Source organism: Hyla sarda, chromosome 9 (assembly GCF_029499605.1).
Source record: "Hyla sarda isolate aHylSar1 chromosome 9, aHylSar1.hap1, whole genome shotgun sequence".
NCBI classification, from domain to species: Eukaryota; Metazoa; Chordata; class Amphibia; order Anura; family Hylidae; genus Hyla; species Hyla sarda.
The window spans coordinates 174,332,384-174,357,656 of record NC_079197.1 but is presented as its reverse complement, the minus strand read 5'-3'; the positions used below and the strand labels follow the sequence as shown (position 1 = coordinate 174,357,656).

The 25,273-nt window shown below is 44.4% G+C and overlaps 1 protein-coding gene across 11 annotated transcripts in view; it reads right to left on the bottom strand.

The window, feature by feature from the left end:
• Nucleotides 1–25,273, bottom strand: part of GIPR (gastric inhibitory polypeptide receptor) — a 265,555-nt gene that overhangs the window by 21,157 nt on the left and 219,125 nt on the right. For 8 of the 11 annotated variants that reach the window (XM_056540708.1, XM_056540703.1, XM_056540709.1 and 5 more), the window contains 7 exons: nucleotides 22,612–22,684; nucleotides 18,266–18,362; nucleotides 14,142–14,249; nucleotides 13,927–14,051; nucleotides 7,832–7,935; nucleotides 3,864–4,017; nucleotides 511–670 (listed from right to left, as the gene is read on the bottom strand). In XM_056540708.1, coding sequence (XP_056396683.1) covers nucleotides 511–670; nucleotides 3,864–4,017; nucleotides 7,832–7,935; nucleotides 13,927–14,051; nucleotides 14,142–14,249; nucleotides 18,266–18,362; nucleotides 22,612–22,684 — 821 coding nt within the window. The remainder of the gene's footprint in view (nucleotides 1–510; nucleotides 671–3,863; nucleotides 4,018–7,831; nucleotides 7,936–13,926; nucleotides 14,052–14,141; nucleotides 14,250–18,265; nucleotides 18,363–22,611; nucleotides 22,685–25,273) is intronic. The other 3 variants (XM_056540710.1, XM_056540714.1, XM_056540711.1) reach the window with 2 other exon arrangements.

Genomic DNA, 25,273 nt, shown 5'->3' with positions numbered 1-25,273 from the left:
GCGTTTGGAACATACTGTTCTGAACGCTGGAGCCAGTGCCGAGAGCTTGTGATGTCATGCCCCGCCCCTTCAATGCAAGTCTATGGGAGGGGGCGTGATAGCCGTCACGCCCCCTCCCATAGACTTGCATTGAGGGGGCGGGGTGTGACGTCATGAGGGGGGCGGGGCTATGGTGTCACAGCTCCCAGCACTGGCTCCACCGTTCAGAACAGTTTGTTCCAGATTCTGAGCAGCGGAGTACCCCTTTAACTACCTCTGATTCCTTCCATACCACATAAGCAGGACTAGGTCAGGATGGTTTCAGCAAGCAGAAATCTTATAATCAGATATAAGTGTAGGAATGAAAACATAAAGGCCTAGATTTATCAATTAATCTGAGAACAAAAACTGTCTGATTTGACCAAAGCAACTAGTTGTTTTGAGCTGTGATTGGTTGCTATGGGAAAACCATACATATTGACAAATCTAGGCCCAAATCTATAATAAAGTCAGTGCAGAGAGTGAACTCACCCCAGCCCAGCAGCATGTATCGCGGCAGCGCGGCCTCCTCGGAGAAGGACAGCACCAGCAGCAGGTTGTGCAGGTACAGCCCCTCCACCAGCAGCCAGTAGTAATTGGCGGCTACACAGTACTGGGTGATGGTTTGAGCCACCCGACAACCAACCAGGGTCTGATCAGGAAACAGGGAAACAATGGGTTAAATCACATACAGCAACTTGCCCCATCTCCAGACAACAAACATACCCTCACATGTGTGTATCACTTTAAACCCCTCCCTACCTACATGTGTTGTTTGCGTGGTCTGCTTTATACAGGTACAACTGGGTCACTGTGTAGCTCTACCTCATACGTTCTGTATGACTCTAATGTAACCCCACCTTATACATGTGTTATAATTAGCCCCTGTTCATACATGTGTCACATAAAGCCCCACCTCATACATGTGTCATGTGTAGCCCCACCTCATACATATGTGTCATGTCTAGCCCCACCTCTTACATGTGTCACATAAAGCCCCACCTCATACATATGTGTCACATAAAGCCCCACTTCATACATATGTGTCATGTGTAGCCTCTGCTCATACATGTGTCACATAAAGCCCCACCTCATACATATGTGTCATGTGTAGCCCCACCTCTTACATGTGTCATGTCTAGCCCCACCTCTTACATGTGTCATGTCTAGCCCCACCTCATACATATGTGTCATGTCTAGCCCCACCTCTTACATGTGTCATGTCTAGCCCCACCTCTTACATGTGTCATGTCTAGCCCCACCTCATACATATGTGTCATGTCTAGCCCCACCTCTTACATGTGTCACATAAAGCCCCACCTCATACATATGTGTCATGTCTAGCCCCACCTCTTACATGTGTCATGTCTAGCCCCACCTCATACATATGTGTCATGTCTAGCCCCACCTCTTACATGTGTCACATAAAGCCCCACCTCATACATATGTGTCACATAAAGCCCCACCTCATACATATGTGTCATGTGTAGCCCCTGCTCATACATGTGTCACATAAAGCCCCACCTCATACATATGTGTCATGTGTAGCCTCTGCTCATACATGTGTCACATAAAGCCCCACCTCATACATATGTGTCATGTGTAGCCCCTGCTCATACATGTGTCACATAAAGCCCCACCTCATACATATGTGTCATGTGTAGCCTCTGCTCATACATGTGTCACATAAAGCCCCACCTCATACATATGTGTCATGTGTAGCCCCACCTCATACATATGTGTCATGTGTAGCCCCTGCTCATACATGTGTCACATAAAGCCCCACCTCATACATATGTGTCATGTGTAGCCCCACCTCATACATATGTCATGTGTAGCCCCCTCATACATATGTGTCATGTGTAGCCCCACCTCATACATATGTCATGTGTAGCCCCACCTCATACATATGTCATGTGTAGCCCCACCTTATACATATGTCATGTGTAGCCCCACCTCATACATATGTCATGTGTAGCCCCACCTCATACATATGTCATGTGTAGCCCCTCCTCATACATATGTGTCATGTGTAGCCCCACCTCATACATATGTGTCATGTGTAGCCCCACCTCATACATGTGTCATGTGTAGCCCCACCTCATATATATGTGTCATGTGTAGCCCCACCGCATACATATGTGTCATGTGTAGCCCCACCTCATACATGTGTCACGTGTAGCCCCACCTCATACATATGTGTCATGTGTAGCCCCACCTCATACATATGTATCATGTGTAGTCCCAACTCATACATGTGTCATGTGCAGCCCCAACTCATACATATGTGTCATGTGTAGCCCCACCTCATACATATGTGTCATGTGTAGCCCCACCTCATAAATATGTGTCATGTGTAGCCCCACCTCATACATATGTGTCATGTGTAGCCCCACCTCATACATATGTCATGTGTAGCCCCACCTCATACATATGTGTCATGTGTAGCCCCACCTCATACATATGTCATGTGTAGCCCCACCTCATACAGATGTGTCATGTGTAGCCCCCCTCATACATATGTGTCATGTGTAGCCCCACCTCATACATATGTGTCATGTGTAGCCCCACCTCATACATATGTCATGTGTAGCCCCACCTCATACATATGTCATGTGTAGCCCCACCTCATACATATGTCATGTGTAGCCCCACCTCATACATATGTCATGTGTAGCCCCTCCTCATACATATGTGTCATGTGTAGCCCCACCTCATACATATGTGTCATGTGTAGCCCCACCTTATACATGTGTCATGTGTAGCCCCACCTCATACATATGTGTCATGTGTAGCCCCACCGCATACATATGTGTCATGTGTAGCCCCACCTCATACATATGTGTCATGTGTAGCCCCACCTCATACATATGTGTCATGTGTAGCCCCACCTCATAAATATGTGTCATGTGTAGCCCCACCTCATACATATGTGTCATGTGTAGCCCCACCTCATACATATGTCATGTGTAGCCCCACCTCATACATATGTGTCATGTGTAGCCCCACCTCATACATATGTGTCATGTGTAGCCCCCCTCATACATATGTGTCATGTGTAGCCCCACCTCATACATATGTGTCATGTGTAGCCCCACCTCATACATATGTCATGTGTAGCCCCACCTCATACATGTGTCATGTGTAGCCCCACCTCATACATATGTCATGTGTAGCCCCACCTCATACATATGTGTCATGTGTAGCCCCACCTCATACATATGTCATTTGTAACTCCACACATGTGAGTGTCATGTGTAGCCCCACCTCATATGTATGTGTCATGTGTAGCATCACCTCATACATGTATGTATTATGTGTAGCCCCACCGTATACATGTGTGTGTTATGAGTAGCCCCACCTCATACATGTGTGTGTGCTATGTGTAGCCCCACCTCATACATGTGTGTGTTATGTGTAGCCTCGCCTCATACATGTGTGTGTTATGTGTAGCCCCACCATATACATGTGTGTTATGTGTAGCCCCACCGTATACATGTGTGTGTTATGTGTAGCCCCACCTCATACATGTGTGTGTTATGTGTAGCCCCACCTCATACATGTGTGTGTTATGTGTAGCCCCACCTCATACATGTGTGTGTTATGTGTAGCCCCACCTCATACATGTGTGTGTTATGTGTAGCCCCACCTCATACATGTGTGTGTTATGTGTAGCCCCACCTCATACATGTGTGTGTTATGTGTAGCCCCACCTTATACATGTGTGTGTTATGTGTAGCCCCACCTCATACATGTGTGTGTTATGTGTAGCGTCGCCTCATACATGTGTGTGTTATGTGTAGCGTCGCCTCATACATGTGTTTGGCATGTTAGCCCCGCCTCACTCTTTCTCTCAGCAGAGCGTTCAGGTCTTCCTCGCCGTGGATGGTGGAGTGTGGATGATCCAGCAGAGCATCACGGGACAGCAGAGACACCGCGCGCAGGATGAACGACACAAACAGGTTACAGTGGATGAGATTCCGTGTGCAGCAAAGACGCCTGAAACACAAGAGTCAGTACAAGATCAGGGGCCTCAATTAGATCACAATCAGGAAAACTAACCCGAACCCCAACATCTGGGGGCCCCATCACTACACAACAAGGAATACTAACATCTGGGGCCCCCATCACTACACAACAAGGAATACTAACATCTGGGGCCCCCATCACTACACAACAAGGAATACTAACATCTGGGGCCCCCATCACTACACAACAAGGAATACTAACATCTGGAGCCCCCATCACTACACAACAAGGAATACTAACATCTGGGGCCCCATCACTACACAACAAGAAATACTAACATCTGGGGCCCCCATCACTACACAACAAGGAATACTAACATCTGGGGCCCCCATCACTACACAACAAGGAATACTAACATCTGGGGCCCCCATCACTACACAACAAGGAATACTAACATCTGGGGCCCCCATCACTACACAACAAGGAATACTAACATCTGGGGCCCCATCACTACACAACAAGGAATACTAACATCTGGGGCCCCCATCACTACACAACAAGGAATACTAACATCTGGGGCCCCATCACTACACAACAAGGAATACTAACATCTGGGGCCCCATCACTACACAACAAGGAATACTAACATCTGGGGCCCCCATCACTACACAACAAGGAATACTAACATCTGGGGCCCCATCACTACTAACAAGTATTCCTTGTTGTGTAGTGATGGGGCCCTAGATGTTAGTATTCCTTGTTGTGTAGTGATGGGGGCCCCAGATGTTAGTATTCCTTGTTGTGTAGTGATGGGGCCCCAGATGTTAGTATTCCTTGTTGTGTAGTGATGGGGGCCCCAGATGTTAGTATTCCTTGTTGTGTAGTGATGGGGGCCCCAGATGTTAGTATTCCTTGTTGTGTAGTGATGGGGCCCCAGATGTTAGTATTCCTTGTTGTGTAGTGATGGGGCCCCAGATGTTAGTATTCCTTGTTGTGTAGTGATGGGGGCCCCAGATGTTAGTATTCCTTGTTGTGTAGTGATGGGGCCCCAGATGTTAGTATTCCTTGTTGTGTAGTGATGGGGGCCCCAGATGTTAGTATTCCTTGTTGTGTAGTGATGGGGCCCCAGATGTTAGTATTCCTTGTTGTTTAGTGATGGGGCCCCAGATGTTAGTATTCCTTGTTGTTTAGTGATGGGGCCCCAGATGTTGCCCGTCTTTGAACCCTGTGTAAGTGGGTAAGTACCTGGCTCAGTGATAGGAAACAGAGGGTGGTTATTATTGGTACTTATTCTGATTGGGTGACTGTTATTAGTGGGGACCACAGGCTGTCAGTCTTGGGTCCTGTTCTATTTTATATTTTTCATTAAGGACCTTGTAGAGGGGTTTAATAGTAAAGTAGCAATCTTTGCAGATGATACTAAACTCTGTAAAGTAGTAAACACTATAGAGGACAGTGCACTGTATATAGTAGATAACACAATAGAGGACAGTGCACTGTTACAAATGGATCTGGATAGGGTGGAGGTTTGGGTTGGGAAGTGGCAGATGAGGTTCAACACTGATAAATGTAAGGTAATGCACATGGGGAAGAAAAATCCGGGCTGGGATTATGTATTAAATGGGAGCACACTTGGGACGACTGACGTGGAAAAGGACTTAGGAGTCTTAGTTAACAGTAAACTTAGCTGTAGAGACCAGTTTCGGGCAGCTGCTGCCAAAGCAAATAAAATCATGGGTGGCATCAATATGGGCATAGAATCTCACGACAAGGAAATATTTCTACCGCTGTACAAATCACTAGTCAGACCACACAAAGAATACTGTGTACAGTACTGGTCAGACCACACATAGAATACTGTGTACAGTACTGGTCAGACCACACATAGAATACTATGTACAGTACTGGTCAGACCGCACATAGAATACTGTGTACAGTACTGGTCAGATCACTCATAGAATACTGTGTACAATACTGGTCAGACCACACATAGAATACTATGTACAGTACTGGTCAGACCACACATGGAATACTGTGTACAGTACTGATCAGACCACACATAGAATAGTGTGTACAGTACTGGTCAGACCACACATAAAATACTATGTACAGTACTGGTCAGACCACACATGGAATACTGTGTACAGTACTGGTCAGACCACACATAGAATACTGTGTACAGTACTGGTCAGACCACACATGGAATACTGTGTACAGTACTGGTCAGACCACACATAGAATACTGTGTACAGTACTGGTCAGACCACACATAGAATACTGTGTACAGTACTGGTCAGATCACTCATAGAATACTGTGTACAATACTGGTCAGACCACACATAGAATACTATGTACAGTACTGGTCAGACCACACATGGAATACTGTGTACAGTACTGATCAGACCACACATAGAATAGTGTGTACAGTACTGGTCAGACCACACATAAAATACTATGTACAGTACTGGTCAGACCACACATGGAATACTGTGTACAGTACTGGTCAGACCACACATAGAATACTGTGTACAGTACTGGTCAGACCACACATGGAATACTGTGTACAGTACTGGTCAGACCACACATAGAATACTGTGTACAGTACTGGTCAGACCACACATGGAATACTGTGTACAGTACTGGTCAGACCACACATAGAATACTGTGTACAGTACTGGTCAGACCACACATGGCATACTGTGTACAGTACTGGTCAGAACACACATAGAATACTGTGTACAGTACTGGTCAGACCACACATAGAATACTGTGTACAGTACTGGTCAGACCACACATGGAATACTGTGTACAGTACTGGTCAGACCACACATGGAATACTGTGTACAGTACTGGTCAAACCACACATAGAATACTGTGTACAGTACTGGTCAGACCACACATGGAATACTGTGTACAGTACTGGTCAAACCACACATAGAATACTGTGTACAGTACTGGGCACCAGTGTACAAGAAAGATATAGTGGGGCTGGAGAGAGTTAAAAGACGGGCAACCAGAGTAATACGGGGAATGGGAGGACTACAGTACCCAGAAAGATTATCAGAATTAGGGTTATTTAGTTGAGAAACAAGAAGGCTTAGGGGCGACCTAATAACTATGTATAAATATATCAGGGGACAGTACAGAGATCTCTCCATGATCTATTTATACCCAGGACTGTATCTATAAAAAGGGGGCATCCTCTACGTCTAGAGGAAAGAAGGGTTCTACACCAGCACAGACGGGGGTTCTTTACTGTAAGAGCAGTGAGACCGTGGAATTCTCTGCCTAAGGAGGTGTCATGGTGAACTCAAAAGAGGTCTGGATGCATTTTTGGAGAATAATAACATTGGTGGTTATGTATACTAGATTTATAGGGACAGAACGTTGATCCAGGGATTTATTCTGATGACATATTGGGAAGGAATTTTTACCTCTAGTATGAGGGTTTTTTGCCTTTATCTGGATCAACTCAATAGGGACTCATTAGGGATTTTAGGTTGAACTTGATGGACTCTGGTCTTTTTTCAACCTTATGAACTATGTTAAATACTGTGCCATATCTGAAAGAAATCACTCTGCCAACTCTAATGTGCCAACCGTCTGTGTGGAGCAGTGTTTTCAGACCAGGGTGACTCCAGCTGTTGCAAAACTACAACTCCCAGCATGCTGGGAGTTGTAGTTTTGCCACAGCTGGAGGCACCCTGGTCTGAAAACACTGCTCCCTGGAGGCACACTGGTTGGGTAACACTGGTGTGGAGAGAAGCTGGTGTGTAAAGTACAGTGCACAGCTCCAATCATTAACAGATACACGGTACATCGAAATTAAAGGGAGTGCACAGACCTGAGCAGAGTCAGGATGCAGAGCGCCACCACAAGGGCAGCCAGGGAGATGCCGTATCCCACACTGTACATGACTCGCAGCTGCGACAGGATCCAGGCCTGATGCTGCGAGAAAAAGAGAGCAACAATCATAACTATACCCAGTGCAGGAGCTACTGACTGTCACCAGAGGGCGCTGCTGCTCCAACCATAAATATTTATCATTCATTTAACTAATACAGAGGATCAAAGGGCCCTGTATATATATATATAATACACAACCTCATAAAGGAGTTAGTGATGTTATACACAGGGGACGGGTACTATATAGGAGTCAGAGTCCGGTTATTATACGTTCTGTATCATTATAACAAAGAAAGGGTTTTTATTCATGATTATAGAGGAGTCCAGAACCAGTAGAGATGTGGTCCTGAAAATATACAGAACCCAGAACACAGACATAGGACTGTCCTCACCACATCAGGACTGTATTCATCACATAATCAGGACTGTCCTCATCACATAATCAGGACTGTCCTCACCACATAATCAGGACTGTCCTCACCACATAATCAGGACTGTCCTCACCACATAATCAGGACTGTATTCAACACATAATCAGGACTGTCCTCACCACATAATCAGGACTGTCCTCACCACATAATCAGGACTGTATTCAACACATAATCAGGACTGTCCTCACCACATAATCAGGACTGTATTCATCACATAATCAGGACTGTCCTCACCACATAATCAGGACTGTCCTCACCACATAATCAGGACTGTCCTCATCACATAATCAGGACTGTCCTCACCACATAATCAGGACTGTCCTCACCACATAATCAGGACTGTATTCATCACATAATCAGGACTGTCCTCACCACATAATCAGGACTGTCCTCACCACATAATCAGGACTGTATTCATCACATAATCAGGACTGTCCTCACCACATAATCAGGACTGTATTCATCACATAATCAGGACTGTCCTCACCACATAATCAGGACTGTCCTCACCACATAATCAGGACTGTCCTCACCACATAATCAGGACTGTCCTCACCACATAATCAGGACTGTCCTCATCACATAATCAGGACTGTCCTCACCACATAATCAGGACTGTTCTCACCACATAATCAGGACTGTCCTCATCACATAATCAGGACTGTATTCATCACATAATCAGGACTGTCCTCACCACATAATCAGGACTGTCCTCACCACATAATCAGGACTGTCCTCACCACATAATCAGGACTGTCCTCACCACATAATCAGGACTGTCCTCAACACATAATCAGGACTGTCCTCATCACATAATCAGGACTGTCCTCACCACATAATCAGGACTGTCCTCACCACATAATCAGGACTGTCCTCACCACATAATCAGGACTGTCCTCACCACATAATCAGGACTGTCCTCATCACATAATCAGGACTGTCCTCACCACATAATCAGGACTGTCCTCATCACATAATCAGGACTGTCCTCATCACATAATCAGGACTGTCCTCACCACATAATCAGGACTGTCCTCACCACATAATCAGGACTGTCCTCATCACATAATCAGGACTGTCCTCATCACATAATCAGGACTGTCCTCACCACATAATCAGGACTGTCCTCACCACATAATCAGGACTGTCCCCATCACATAATCAGGACTGTCCTCCTCACATAATCAGGACTGTCCTCACCACATAATCAGGACTGTCCTCACCACATAATCAGGACTGTTGTCATCACATAGTCAGGACTGTCCTCCTCACATAATCAGGACTGTCCTCACCACATAATCAGGACTGTCCTCACCACATAATCAGGACTGTTCTCATCACATAGTCAGGACTGTCCTCCTCACATAATCAGGACTGTCCTCACCACATAATCAGGACTGTCCTCACCACATAATCAGGACTGTCCTCCTCACATAATCAGGACTGTCCTCATCACATAATAAGGACTGTCCTCCTCACATAATCAGGACTGTCCTCACCACATAATCAGGACTGTCCTCACCACATAATCAGGACTGTTCTCATCACATAGTCAGGACTGTCCTCCTCACATAATCAGGACTGTCCTCACCACATAATCAGGACTGTCCTCACCACATAATCAGGACTGTCCTCATCACATAGTCAGGACTGTCCTCCTCACATAATCATGACTGTCCTCGTCACATAATCAGGACTGTCCTCATCATATAGTCAGGACTGTCCTCATCACATAATCAGGACTGTCCTCGTCACATAATCAGGACTGTCCTCACCACATAATCAGGACTGTCCTCATCATATAGTCAGGACTGTATTCATCACATAATCAGGACTGTCCTCATCACATAATCAGGACCGTCCTCGTCACATAATCAGGACTGTCCTCATCACATAATCAGGACTGTATTCATGACATAATCAGGACTGTCCTCATCACATAATCAGGACTGTCCTCATCACATAGTCAGGACTGTCCTCATCACATAATAAGGACTGTCCTCATCACATAATCAGGACTGTCCTCATCACATAATCAGGACTGTCCTCATCATATAGTCAGGACTGTCCTCATCACATAATAAGGACTGTCCTCATCACATAATAAGGACTGTCCTCATCACATAATCAGGACTGTCCTCATCATATAGTCAGGACTGTCCTCACCACATAATCAGGACTGTCCAAAATCACATAATCAGGACTGTCCTCATCATATAGTCAGGACTGTCCTCCTCACATAATAAGGACTGTCCTCATCACATAATAAGGACTGTCCTCATCATATAGTCAGGACTGTCCTCATCACATAATAAGGACTGTCCTCATCACATAATCAGGACTGTATTCATCACATAATAGGGACTGTCCTCATCACATAATCAGGACTGTATTCATCACATAATCAGGACTGTTCTCATCACATAATCAGGACTGTATTCATCACATAATCAGGACTGTCCTCATCACATAGTCAGGACTGTCCTCATCACATAATCAGGACTGTCCTCATCACATAATCAGGACTGTACTCATCATATAATCAGGACTGTCCTCATCATATAATCAGGACCGTCCTCATCACATAATCAGGACTGTCCTCATCACATAATCAGGACTGTTCTCATCACATAATAAGGACTGTCCTCATTACATAATAAGGACTGTCCTCATTACATAATAAGGACTGTCCTCATCACATAATAAGGACTGTCCTCATCACATAATCAGGACTGTCCTCATTACATAATAAGGACTGTTCTCATCACATAATAAGGACTGTCCTCATCACGTAATCAGGACTGTCCTCGTCACATAATCAGGACTGTATTCATGACATAATCAGGACTGTCCTCATCACATAATAAGGACTGTCCTCATCATATAGTAAGGACTGTCCTCATCACATAATAAGGACTGTCCTCATCACATAATCAGGACTGTCCTCATCATATAGTCAGGACTGTCCTCACCACATAATCAGGACTGTCCAAAATCACATAATCAGGACTGTCCTCATCATATAGTCAGGACTGTCCTCCTCACATAATAAGGACTGTCCTCATCACATAATAAGGACTGTCCTCATCATATAGTCAGGACTGTCCTCATCACATAATAAGGACTGTCCTCATCACATAATCAGGACTGTATTCATCACATAATCAGGACTGTCCTCATCACATAATCAGGACTGTATTCATCACATAATCAGGACTGTTCTCATCACATAATCAGGACTGTATTCATCACATAATCAGGACTGTCCTCATCACATAGTCAGGACTGTCCTCATCACATAATCAGGACTGTCCTCATCACATAATCAGGACTGTACTCATCATATAATCAGGACTGTCCTCATCATATAATCAGGACCGTCCTCATCACATAGTCAGGACTGTCCTCATCACATAATCAGGACTGTCCTCATCACATAATCAGGACTGTCCTCATCACATAATCAGGACTGTCCTCATCACATAATCAGGACTGTCCTCATCACATAATAAGGACTGTCCTCATTACATAATAAGGACTGTCCTCATCACATAATAAGGACTGTCCTCATCACATAATCAGGACTGTCCTCATCACATAATCAGGACTGTCCTCATCACATAATAAGGACTGTTCTCATCACATAATAAGGACTGTCCTCATCACATAATCAGGACTGTCCTCGTCACATAATCAGGACTGTATTCATGACATAATCAGGACTGTCCTCATCACATAATCAGGACTGTCCTCATCACATAATAAGGACTGTCCTCATCACATAGTCAGGACTGTCCTCACCACATAATCAGGACTGTCCTCGTCACATAATAAGGACTGTCCTCATCATATAGTCAGGACTGTCCTCATCACATAATCAGGACTGTCCTCATCACATAATCAGGACTGTCCTCATCACATAATCAGGACTGTCCTCATCATATAATCAGGACTGTCCTCATCACATAATCAGGACTGTCCTCATCACATAATCAGGACTGTCCTCATCATATAGTAAGGACTGTCCCCATCACATAATCAGGACTGTATTCATGACATAATCAGGACTGTCCTCATCACATAATAAGGACTGTCCTCATCATATAGTAAGGACTGTCCTCATCACATAATAAGGACTGTCCTCATCACATAATCAGGACTGTCCTCATCACATAGTCGGGACTGTCCTCATCATATAATCAGGACTGTCCTCATCACATAATCAGGACTGTCCTCATCACATAATCAGGACTGTCCTCATCACATAATCAGGACTGTTCTCATCACATAATAAGGACTGTCCTCATTACATAATAAGGACTGTCCTCATTACATAATAAGGACTGTCCTCATCACATAATAAGGACTGTCCTCATCACATAATCAGGACTGTCCTCATCACATAATAAGGACTGTTCTCATCACATAATAAGGACTGTCCTCATCACATAATCAGGACTGTCCTCGTCACATAATCAGGACTGTATTCATGACATAATCAGGACTGTCCTCATCACATAATAAGGACTGTCCTCATCATATAGTAAGGACTGTCCTCATCACATAATAAGGACTGTCCTCATCACATAATCAGGACTGTCCTCATCACATAATAAGGACTGTTCTCATCACATAATAAGGACTGTCCTCATCACATAATCAGGACTGTCCTCGTCACATAATCAGGACTGTATTCATGACATAATCAGGACTGTCCTCATCACATAATAAGGACTGTCCTCATCATATAGTAAGGACTGTCCTCATCACATAATAAGGACTGTCCTCATCACATAATCAGGACTGTCCTCATCACATAATAAGGACTGTCCTCATCACATAGTCAGGACTGTCCTCACCACATAATCAGGACTGTCCTCGTCACATAATAAGGACTGTCCTCATCATATAGTCAGGACTGTCCTCATCACATAATCAGGACTGTCCTCATCACATAATCAGGACTGTCCTCATCACATAATCAGGACTGTCCCCATCACATAATCAGGACTGTATTCATGACATAATCAGGACTGTCCTCATCACATAATAAGGACTGTCCTCATCATATAGTAAGGACTGTCCTCATCACATAATAAGGACTGTCCTCATCACATAATCAGGACTGTCCTCATCACATAATCAGGACTGTCCTCATCACATAGTCGGGACTGTCCTCATCACATAATCAGGACTGTCCTCATCACATAATCAGGACTGTCCTCATCACATAGTCGGGACTGTCCTCATCATATAATCAGGACTGTCCTCATCACATAATCAGGACTGTCCTCATCACATAATCAGGACTGTCCTCACCACATAATCAGGACTGTCCTCATCACATAATAAGGACTGTCCTCATCATATAGTCAGGACTGTCCTCATCACATAATCAGGACTGTCCTCATCACATAATCAGGACTGTCCTCATCACATAATCAGGACTGTCCTCATCATATAATCAGGACTGTCCTCATCACATAATCAGGACTGTCCTCATCACATAATCAGGACTGTCCTCATCACATAATCAGGACTGTCCTCATTAGGATCTACAGTATTTATCTATGTTAGTATCTATGGTTGTAGATTCTCTTACATGTGACTGATCCTGTTCCGGGTCGATGTTCTCACACTGAGAGTGGTCTCTCCAAGGCATGTCTGTCTCATCCCGAACCCACTGACCATCGGAACCACAGCGCCGGAATACAAGGCCGTCCCTCACTGACAAATGGAGCAGAGATGCAGATGGGTTAGTTGTAGTTATCTATCATTTACCCCCCAAGTAGCTCTTCACCCCCCGTGTCCTCTCACCTTGTGGGTACCAGGGCAGGTAGGATGGGCAGGACTCTGTGTGGGTTGTGTTAGCAGCAGCATCTCCCCAGCACACGTACATGTCAAATGTGCGATTACAGTAAACGCCTGCAACACAGGACAGAGATGTGACAGATATGACAAGAATCTCTTATACATGGCATCCTAGTGCATAAAGAACCTTATATGGGTATAGTCCAGATAGTCTGAGTATAGTGCAGATAGTCTGAGTATAGTGCAGATAGTCTGAGTATGTGTATAGTCCAGATAGTCTGAGTATAGTGCAGATAGTCTGAGTACAGTCCAGATAGTCTGAGTACAGTCCAGATAGTCTGAGTATAGTCCAGATAGTCTGAGTATATGTATAGTCCAGATAGTCTGAGTATAGTCCAGATAGTCTGAGTATAGTCCAGATAGTCTGAGTACAGTCCAGATAGTCTGAGTATATGTATAGTCCAGATAGTCTGAGTATAGTCCAGATAGTCTGAGTATATGTATAGTCCAGATAGTCTGAGTATAGTCCAGATAGTCTGAGTACAGTCCAGATAGTCTGAGTATATGTATAGTCCAGATAGTCTGAGTATAGTCCAGATAGTCTGAGTATATGTATAGTCCAGATAGTCTGAGTATAGTCCAGATAGTCTGAGTATGTGTATAGTCCAGATAGTCTGAGTATGTGTATAGTCCAGATAGTCTGAGTATGTGTATAGTCCAGATAGTCTTGAGTATAGTCCAGATAGTCTGAGTATAGTGCAGATAGTCTGAGTACAGTCCAGATAGTCTGAGTACAGTCCAGATAGTCTGAGTATAGTCCAGATAGTCTGAGTATATGTATAGTCCAGATAGTCTGAGTATAGTCCAGATAGTCTGAGTATGTGTATAGTCCAGATAGTCTGAGTATGTATATAGTCCAGATAGTCTGAGTATGTGTATAGTCCAGATAGTCTGAGTATAGTCCAGATAGTCTGAGTATAGTGCAGATAGTCTGAGTACAGTCCAGATAGTCTGAGTACAGTCCAGATAGTCTGAGTATAGTCCAGATAGTCTGAGTATATGTATAGTCCAGATAGTCTGAGTATAGTCCAGATAGTCTGAGTATATGTATAGTCCAGATAGTCTGAGTATAGTCCAGATAGTCTGAGTATGTGTATAGTCCAGATAGTCTGAGTATGTGTATAGTCCAGATAGTCTGAGTATGTGTATAGTCCAGATAGTCTGAGTACAGTCCAGATAGTCTGAGTACAGTCCAGATAGTCTGAGTATAGTCCAGATAGTCTGAGTATATGTATAGTCCAGATAGTCTGAGTATAGTCCAGATAGTCTGAGTATATGTATAGTCCAGATAGTCTGAGTATAGTCCAGATAGTCTGAGTATATGTATAGTCCAGATAGTCTGAGTATAGTCCAGATAGTCTGAGTATGTGTATAGTCCAGATAGTCTGAGTATGTATATAGTCCAGATAGTCTGAGTATGTGTATAGTCCAGATAGTCTGAGTATAGTCCAGATAGTCTGAGTATAGTGCAGATAGTCTGAGTACAGTCCAGATAGTCTGAGTACAGTCCAGATAGTCTGAGTATAGTCCAGATAGTCTGAGTATATGTATAGTCCAGATAGTCTGAGTATATGTATAGTCCAGATAGTCTGAGTATATGTATAGTCCAGATAGTCTGAGTATGTGTATAGTCCAGATAGTCTGAGTATAGTACAGATAGTCTAAGTATATGTATAGTCCAGATAGTCTGAGTATGTGTATAGTCCAGATAGTCTGAGTATGTGTATAGTCCAGATAGTCTGAGTATAGTACAGATAGTCTAAGTATATGTATAGTCCAGATAGTCTGAGTATGTGTATAGTCCAGATAGTCTGAGTACAGTCCAGATAGTCTAAGTACAGTCCAGATAGTCTGAGTATGTGTATAGTCCAGATAGTCTGAGTACAGTCCAGATAATCTGAGTACAGTCCAGATAGTCTGAGTATGTGTATAGTCCAGATAGTCTGAGTATGTGCATAGTCCAGATAGTCTGAGTATAGTCCAGATAGTCTGAGTATAGTCCAGATAGTCTGAGTATAGTCCAGATAGTCTGAGTATAGTCCACATAGTCTGAGTATAGTCCACATAGTCTGAGTTGGTGGGTATAGTCCACATAGTCTGAGTTGGTGTGTGTATAGTCCACATAGTCTGAGTTGGTGTGTGTATAGTCCACATAGTCTGAGTTGGTGTGTATAGTCCACATAGTCTGAGTTGGTGAGTATATAGTCCACATAGTCTGAGTTGGTGTGTGTATAGTCCACATAGTCTGAGTTGGTGTGTATAGACCACACAGTCTGAGTTGGTGTGTATAGACCACATAGTCTGAGTTGGTGTGTATAGTCCACATAGTCTGAGTTGGTGTGTGTATAGTCCACATAGTCTGAGTTGGTGTGTATAGTCCACATAGTCTGAGTTGGTGTGTATATAGTCCACATAGTCTGAGTTGGTGTGTGTATAGTCCACATAGTCTGAGTTGGTGTGTGTATAGTCCACATAGTATGAGTTGGTGTGTGTATAGTCCACATAGTCTGAGTTGGTGTGTATAGACCACATAGTCTGAGTTGGTGTGTATAGTCCACATAGTCTGAGTTGGTGTGTGTATAGTCCACATAGTCTGAGTTGGTGTGTATAGTCCACATAGTCTGAGTTGGTGTGTATAGTCCACATAGTCTGAGTTGGTGTGTGTATAGTCCACATAGTCTGAGTTGGTGTGTGTATAGTCCACATAGTCTGAGTTGGTGTGTGTATAGTCCACATAGTCTGAGTTGGTGTGTATAGTCCACATAGTCTGAGTTGGTGTGTATAGTCCACATAGTCTGAGTTGGTGTGTGTATAGTCCACATAGTCTGAGTTGGTGTGTATAGACCACATAGTCTGAGTTGGTGTGTGTATAGTCCACATAGTCTGAGTTGGTGTGTGTATAGTCCACATAGTCTGAGTTGGTGTGTATAGACCACATAGTCTGAGTTGGTGTGTGTATAGTCCACATAGTCTGAGTTGGTGTGTATATAGTCCACATAGTCTGAGTTGGTGTGTATAGTCCACATAGACTGAGTTGGTGTGTGTATAGACCACATAGTCTGAGTTGGTGTGTGTATAGGCCACATAGTCTGAGTTGGTGTGTGTATAGGCCACATAGTCTGAGTTGGTGTGTATACACCACATAGTCTGAGTGGGTGTGTGTATAGACCACATAGTCTGAGTTGGTGTGTATAGTCCACATAGTCTAAGTTGGTGTGTGTATAGTCCACATAGACTGAGTTGGTGTGTATAGTCCACATGTATAGTCCACATAGTCTGAGTTGGTGTGTGTGTATAGTCCACACAGTCTGAGTTGGTGTGTGTGTATAGACCACATAGTCTGAGTTGGTGTGTATATAGACCACATAGTCTGAGTTGGTGTGTATAGACCACATAGTCTGAGTTGGTGTGTGTATAGACCACATAGTCTGAGTTGGTGTGTGTATAGTCCACATAGTCTGAGTTGGTGTGTATAGTCCACATAGTCTGAGTTGGTGTGTGTATAGACCACATAGTCTGAGTTGGTGTGTGTATAGACCACATAGTCTGAGTTGGTGTGTATAGACCACATAGTCTGAGTTGGTGTGTATAGTCCACATAGTCTGAGTTGGTGTGTATAGTCCACATAGTCTGAGTTGGTGTGTGTATAGTCCACATAGTCTGAGTTGGTATGTATGGTCCACATAGTCTGAGTTGGTGTGTATAGTCCACATAGTCTGAGTTGGTGTGTATAGTCCACATAGTCTGAGTTGGTGTGTATAGACCACATTGTCTGAGTTGGTGTCTGTATAGTCCACATAGTCTGAGTTGGTGTGTGTATAGTCCACATAGTCTGAGTTGGTGTGTGTATAGACCACATAGTCTGAGTTGGTGTGTATAGTCCACATGGTCTGAGTTGGTGTGTATAGATCACATGGTCTGAGTTGGTGTGTATAGTCCAGGCAATCTGTAAATCTTTGGGTGACCAGTGGATCATTCTGTAGACATATGACAGACTCTGCTCTCAACAACTGTTACAACCATCTTTTTCTTTCCTTATAACACTTCTTATTTTTTACTATTTTTCTCACCGGCCAGTGGAGGAACCGTCCTCATTCTTATCTCACAATCTTCCTGATACTTCTTCCAAGCCTGCACAGTCTCCTGAACAGTGTTAGCTTTGCATACCTATAGTAGTGATGGGAAAAATATCATCACTTACATGGCAATACATCACCCACAAAGTACACCACCAACACAACACGTCACCCACAAAGAACCCCACCAACACAACATGTCACCCACAAAGCACACCACCAACACAACACATCACCCACAAAGCACACCACCAACACAACACATCACCCACAAAGAACCCCACCAACACAACATGTCACCCACAAAGAACACCACCAACACAACATGTCACCCACAAAGCACACCACCAACACAACACATCACCCACAAAGCACACCCCCAACACGACACGTCAGCAACAAAGCACACCACCAACACAACACATCACCCACAAAGCACACCACCAACACGACACGTCACCCACAAAGAACCCCACCAACACAACATGTCACCCAAAAAGCACACCACCAACATGACAAGTCACTCACAAAGAACACCACCAACATAACACGTCACCCACAAAGCACACCACCAACATGACAAGTAACCCACAATGTACACCACCAACACAACACGTCACCCACAAAGCACACCACCAACACAACACGTCACCCACAAAGCACACCACTAACACAACACGTCACCTAAAAAGCACACCACCAACATAACAAGTTACCCACAAAGCACACCACCAACACAACATGTCACCCACAAAGCACACCACCAACATAACACGTCACCCACAAAGCACACCACCAACATAACACGTCACCCACAAAGCACACCATCAACATAACACGTCAGCCACAAAGCACACCACCAACATAACACGTCACCCACAAAGAACACCACCAACAAAACACGTAACCCAAAAAGCACACCACCAACACAACACTTCACCCACAAAGCACACCACCAACATAACACATCACCCACAAAGCACACCACCAACAGAACACATCACCCACAAAGCACACCACCAACATAACACGTCACCCACAAAGTACACCACCAACACAACACGTCACCCACAAAGAACCCCAACAACACAACACGTCACCCACAAAGAACCCCACCAACACAACACGTCACCCACAAAGAACCCCACCAACACAACATGTCACCCACAAAGAACACCACCAACACAACATGTCACCCACAAAGCACACCACCAACACAACACATCACCCACAAAGCACACCCCCAACACGACACGTCAGCAACAAAGCACACCACCAACACAACACATCACCCACAAAGCACACCACCAACACGGCACGTCACCCACAAAGAACCCCACCAACACAACATGTCACCCAAAAAGCACACCACCAACACGACAAGTCACCCACAAAGAACACCACCAACATAACACGTCACCCACAAAGAACACCACCAACAGAACACGTAACCCATAAAGCACACCACCAACATAACATGTCACCCACAAAGCACACCACCAACACAACACGTCACCCACAAAGCACACCACCAACATAACACGTCAGCCACAAAGCACACCACCAACACAACACGTCACACACAAAGCACACCACCAACATAACAAGTCACCCACAAAGCACACCGCTAACACAACACCAACATAACACGTCACCCACAAAGCACACCACCAACACGACAAGTCACCCACAAAGTACACATCCAAAACAACACGTCACCCACAAAGAACCCCACCAACACAACACGTCACCCCCAAAGAACCCCACCAACACAACATGTCACCCACAAAGCACACCACCAACACAACACATCACCCACAAAGCACACCACCAACACATCACCCACAAAGCACACCCCCAACACGACACGTCAGCAACAAAGCACAACACCAACACAACACATCACCCACAAAGCACACCACCAACACATCACCCACAAAGCACACCCCCAACACGACACGTCAGCAACAAAGCACAACACCAACACAACACATCACCCACAAAGCACACCACCAACACGACACGTCACCCACAAAGAACCCCACCAACACAACATGTCACCCAAAAAGCACACCACCAACATGACAAGTCACCCACAAAGAACACCACCAACATAACACGTCACCCACAAAGCACACCACCAACACTACACGTCACCTAAAAAGCACACCACAAACATAACAAGTCACCCACAAAGAACACCACCAACATAACAAATCACCCACAAAGCACACCACCAACATAACACGTCAGCCACAAAGCACACCACCAACACAACATGTCACCCACAAAGCACACCACCAACATAACACGTCACCCACAAAGCACACCACCAACATAACAAATCACCCACAAAGCACACCACCAACATAACAAATCACCCACAAAGCACACCACCAACACAACACATCACCCACAAAGCACACCACCAACACAACACATCACCCACAAAGCACACCACCAACATAACACGTCACACACAAAGCACACCAATAACATAACATGTCACCCTCAAAGAACACCACCAACAGAACACGTAACCCACAAAGCACACCACCAACACAACACGTCACCCACAAAGCACACCACCAACATAACATGTCACCCACAAAGCACACCACCAACACAACATGTCACCCACAAAGCACACCACCAACATAACACGTCAGCCACAAAGCACACCACCAACACAACACGTCACCCACAAAGCACACCACCAACACGACACCAACATAACACGTCACCCACAAAGCACACCACCAACACAACACATCACCCACAAAGCACACCACCAACACAACACATCACCCACAAAGCACACCACCAACACAACACATCACCCACAAAGCACACCACCAACACAACACGTCACCCACAAAGCACACCACCAACATAACATGTCACCCACAAAGCACACCACCAACACAACATGTCACCCACAAAGCACACCACCAACATAACACGTCAGCCACAAAGCACACCACCAACACAACACGTCACCCACAAAGCACACCACCAACATAACAAGTTACCCACAAAGCACACCATCAACATAACACGTCAGCCACAAAGCACACCACCAACACGACACCAACATAACACGTCACCCACAAAGCACACCACCAACACAACACATCACCCACAAAGCACACCACCAACATAACATGTCACCCACAAAGCACACCACCAACACAACATGTCACCCACAAAGCACACCACCAACACAACACATCACCCACAAAGCACACCACCAACACAACACATCACCCACAAAGCACACCACCAACATAACACGTCACCCACAAAGCACACCACCAACACAACACATCACCCACAAAGCGCACCACCAAAACAACACATCACCCCCAAAGCACACCACCAACATAACACGTCACCCACAAAGCACACCACCAACACAACACATCACCCACAAAGCACACCACCAACATAAAACATCACCCACAAAGCACACCACCAACACAACACGTCACCCACAAAGCACACCACCAACACAACACCAACATAACACGTCACCCACAAAGCACACCACCAACACAACACATCACCCACAAAGCACACCACCAACACAACACATCACCCACAAAGCACACCACCAACACAACACATCACCCACAAAGCACACCACCAACATAACACGTCACCCACAAAGCACACCACCAACACAACACATCACCCACAAAGCACACCACCAAAACAACACATCACCCCCAAAGCACACCACCAACATAACACGTCAGCCACAAAGCACACCACCAACACAACACATCACCCACAAAGCACACCACCAACTCAAGACATTATCCACAAAGCCCACCGCTAATACAACACGTCACCCACAAAGCACACCACCAAGACAACACATCACTCACAAAGCACACTACAAATACATGTCACACACAAAGCCCACCACAAACTCAATAAGGCACCCTCATTACCAACACAACACAGCAGTCCAGAAGGTGATAGTTGGGTTGGTTTCCATATTTCTGGATATTTCTTGAAGCTTCACAACTTTTATTGTATTTCATGTTTTGTTTTTTGTTTTTTTATAGATTCAGTGAAACGTCTTTGAGAAGATCACGGAAAATTACATTGAAAAGTGGTCTTCTCAAAGAAAATAGACACTATATATAATGTATGGTAGACAAAAATATGTTACACAAAATCTGGTCTGAGATCTAAGGAGGTGGTCTTCTGTAGACGTTTCACTGTTCCTTTAACTGAGAGTCTAGTATGGATGTTGTGTGTCCACTTGGTATCAGTACGGTCGTGCACTCATATTATTACTATAACAGAATGATGGCTTCACCATTTTTTACCTCCAACCACAACAGAAGCAGTGTAGTCCGCTGCGCCCACTTTACCTGCTGACTGGGTGGCTTCAGAACATTGCTGCGGAAACAAAACACAACACAGATGACGGCGGGGGTCATTCACTAAATGGAAGGACCATGCTCCTTCTCTATGCTGTGTGATTCAGTGAAAATGGGGGCCAATGGTGGTGTTCCCTTATTGAGGAACCTCCTTCTTTTTAAAGACTTTTACCCACAGACTATGTACGGTAGTTTCCTGATAATCTTCTTATTGGAGGTCTTTACTAACTTGTCATTTAGAATCTTTTGTCCTTCCTGTAATAGAAATGATCTCTTTATGCACTGACTTGCTGCAGTCACTTTGATGAAGCAGAGCTGCAGTGTAAAGCATAGGGGAGATGCATAGGAACAGGCTGAGCCTCTGATGAGACAGGAGGGAGATATTAGACTACCTCAGACCCTAATAGACAATATAGTTGTGCTGGAGTCACTTATCAGAGTTTTTGGTACACAGTAGGGTTGTTACCTGGCCGGTATTTTGGTGACCCTGACGGTATTCTTATATTAAAAATACCGGCAATGCAATGGCCGGTATTTATCCAACCAATCCTCCAACTCCCGGAATGTTACACCATATACTATACCAGTGTTTCCCAACCAGGGGACCTCCAGCTGTTGCAAAATAAAACTCCTAACATGCCCGGACAGCCAACGGCTGTCCGGGCATGCTAGGAGTTGTAGCTTTGCAACAGCTGGAGGCACCCCTGGTTGGGAAACACTGACCTATACTATTATATAGTCCAACATGCTAGGAGTTGTAGTTTTGCAACAGCTGGAGGCACCCTGGTTGGGAAACACTGACCTATACTATATACTACTATATAGTCCAACATGCTGGGAATTCTGGTTTTGCAACAGCTGGAGGCACCCCTGGTTGGGAAACACATACCTATACTATCTACTACTATATAGTCCAACATACTGGGAATTGTAGTTTTGCAACAGCTGGAGGCACCCTGGTTGGGAAACACTGACCTATACTATATACTACTATATTGTCCAACATACTGGGAATTGTAGTTTTGCAACAGCTGGAGGCACCCTGGTTGGGAAACACTGACCTATACTAGATACTACTATATAGTCCAACATGCTGGGAGTTGTAGTTTTGCAACAGCTGGAGGCACCCCTGGTTGGGAAATACTGACCTATACTATATACTACTATATAGTCCAACATGCTGGGAGTTGTAGTTTTGCAATAGCTGGAGGCACCCTTGGTGGGGAAACACTGGCCTATACTATATACTACTATATAGTCCAACATGCTGGGAGTTGTAGTTTTGCAACAGCTGGAGGCACCCAGTTTGGGAAACACTGACCTATACTATATACTACTATATAGTCCAACATGCTGGGAGTTGTAGTTTGTCGTTTGGGGCAGCTGCTGAGCTGCAGGCTGCATCAGGGTATGCTGGGAGTTGTAGTTAGTAACTAACAGCAACTCCTGAATTTTATAGAAAAAAAAACGATCAAAAAGTCACATCAAAACAAATATGGTATCGTTAAAAACTAAAGATCGGGATGCAAAAAAGGACCCTCATACAGGCCGGTATAGGGAGAAATAAAAAAAGTTATAGGGGTCAGAATAGGACATAAATAAAAGTTGCTAAAAAATATACAAAACATAAGTAGGGAGGCGATATGGACACAGCCAGATTCATTTTGGCATTTCTGTTTCTACCCCCCCCCCCCCTCCCCCCCTCGCCCTTCTAAGAGCCATAACTCTTCTATTTTCTCATTCACAGACACATATGAGGCTTGTTTTTTGCGCCACCAATTGTACCTTGTAATGACACCTTTCATTTTACCATAAAATGTACGGTGCAACAAAAAAATATATAATTTTGGAAGGAAATAAAAAGAAAACCACAATTTAGCAGCTTTTGGAGGGTTTAGTTTTTACACAGTTCACTTCATGGTAAAACACGACATGTTTTCTTTTGTCTGTGGCTTGATAACAATTAAAATGATCCCCATGTTTACACGATTTTTTATTATTGTACTACTTTTAAAAACTCAAACTTTATTTTTATTTTTAAATTAGTATGTTTAAAATCTCCCTATTCTGACCCCCCAATAACTTCCTAATTTTTCTGTATATGGGGCTGTATGAAGGCTAATTTTTTGCGCTGTGATCTGTAGTTTTTATTGGTTCCACTCTTGCCTATACAGTGGTCCCTCAAGTTGCAATATTAATTGGTTCCAGGACGACCATTGTATGTTGAAACCATTGTATGTTGAGACCAGAACTCTATGGAAACCTGGTAATTGGTTCTGAAGCCCCCAAAATGTCATCCGAAAAATAGGAAAAAGTGAGGATTAAAGAAAAATAAGTAGATAAGCGTTTCCTAAGTAGGGTGCCTCCAGCTGTTGCAAAACTACAACTCCCAGTATGCCCGGACAGCCAAAGGCTGTCCGGGCATGCTGGGAGTTGTAGTTTTGCATTAGCTGGGGGCACCCTGCTTAGGAAACACTGGTCTATGTAGAGGACAGAAGCTTCTTCAGGGTCCTGTACAGTACACGCAATATCCTAAAAAAGTTAAATGGAGCCGCCCTCACCTGGTGTCCAAAGAAGCAGGTAACCCTGGTACAGGTAAAGAGTACAG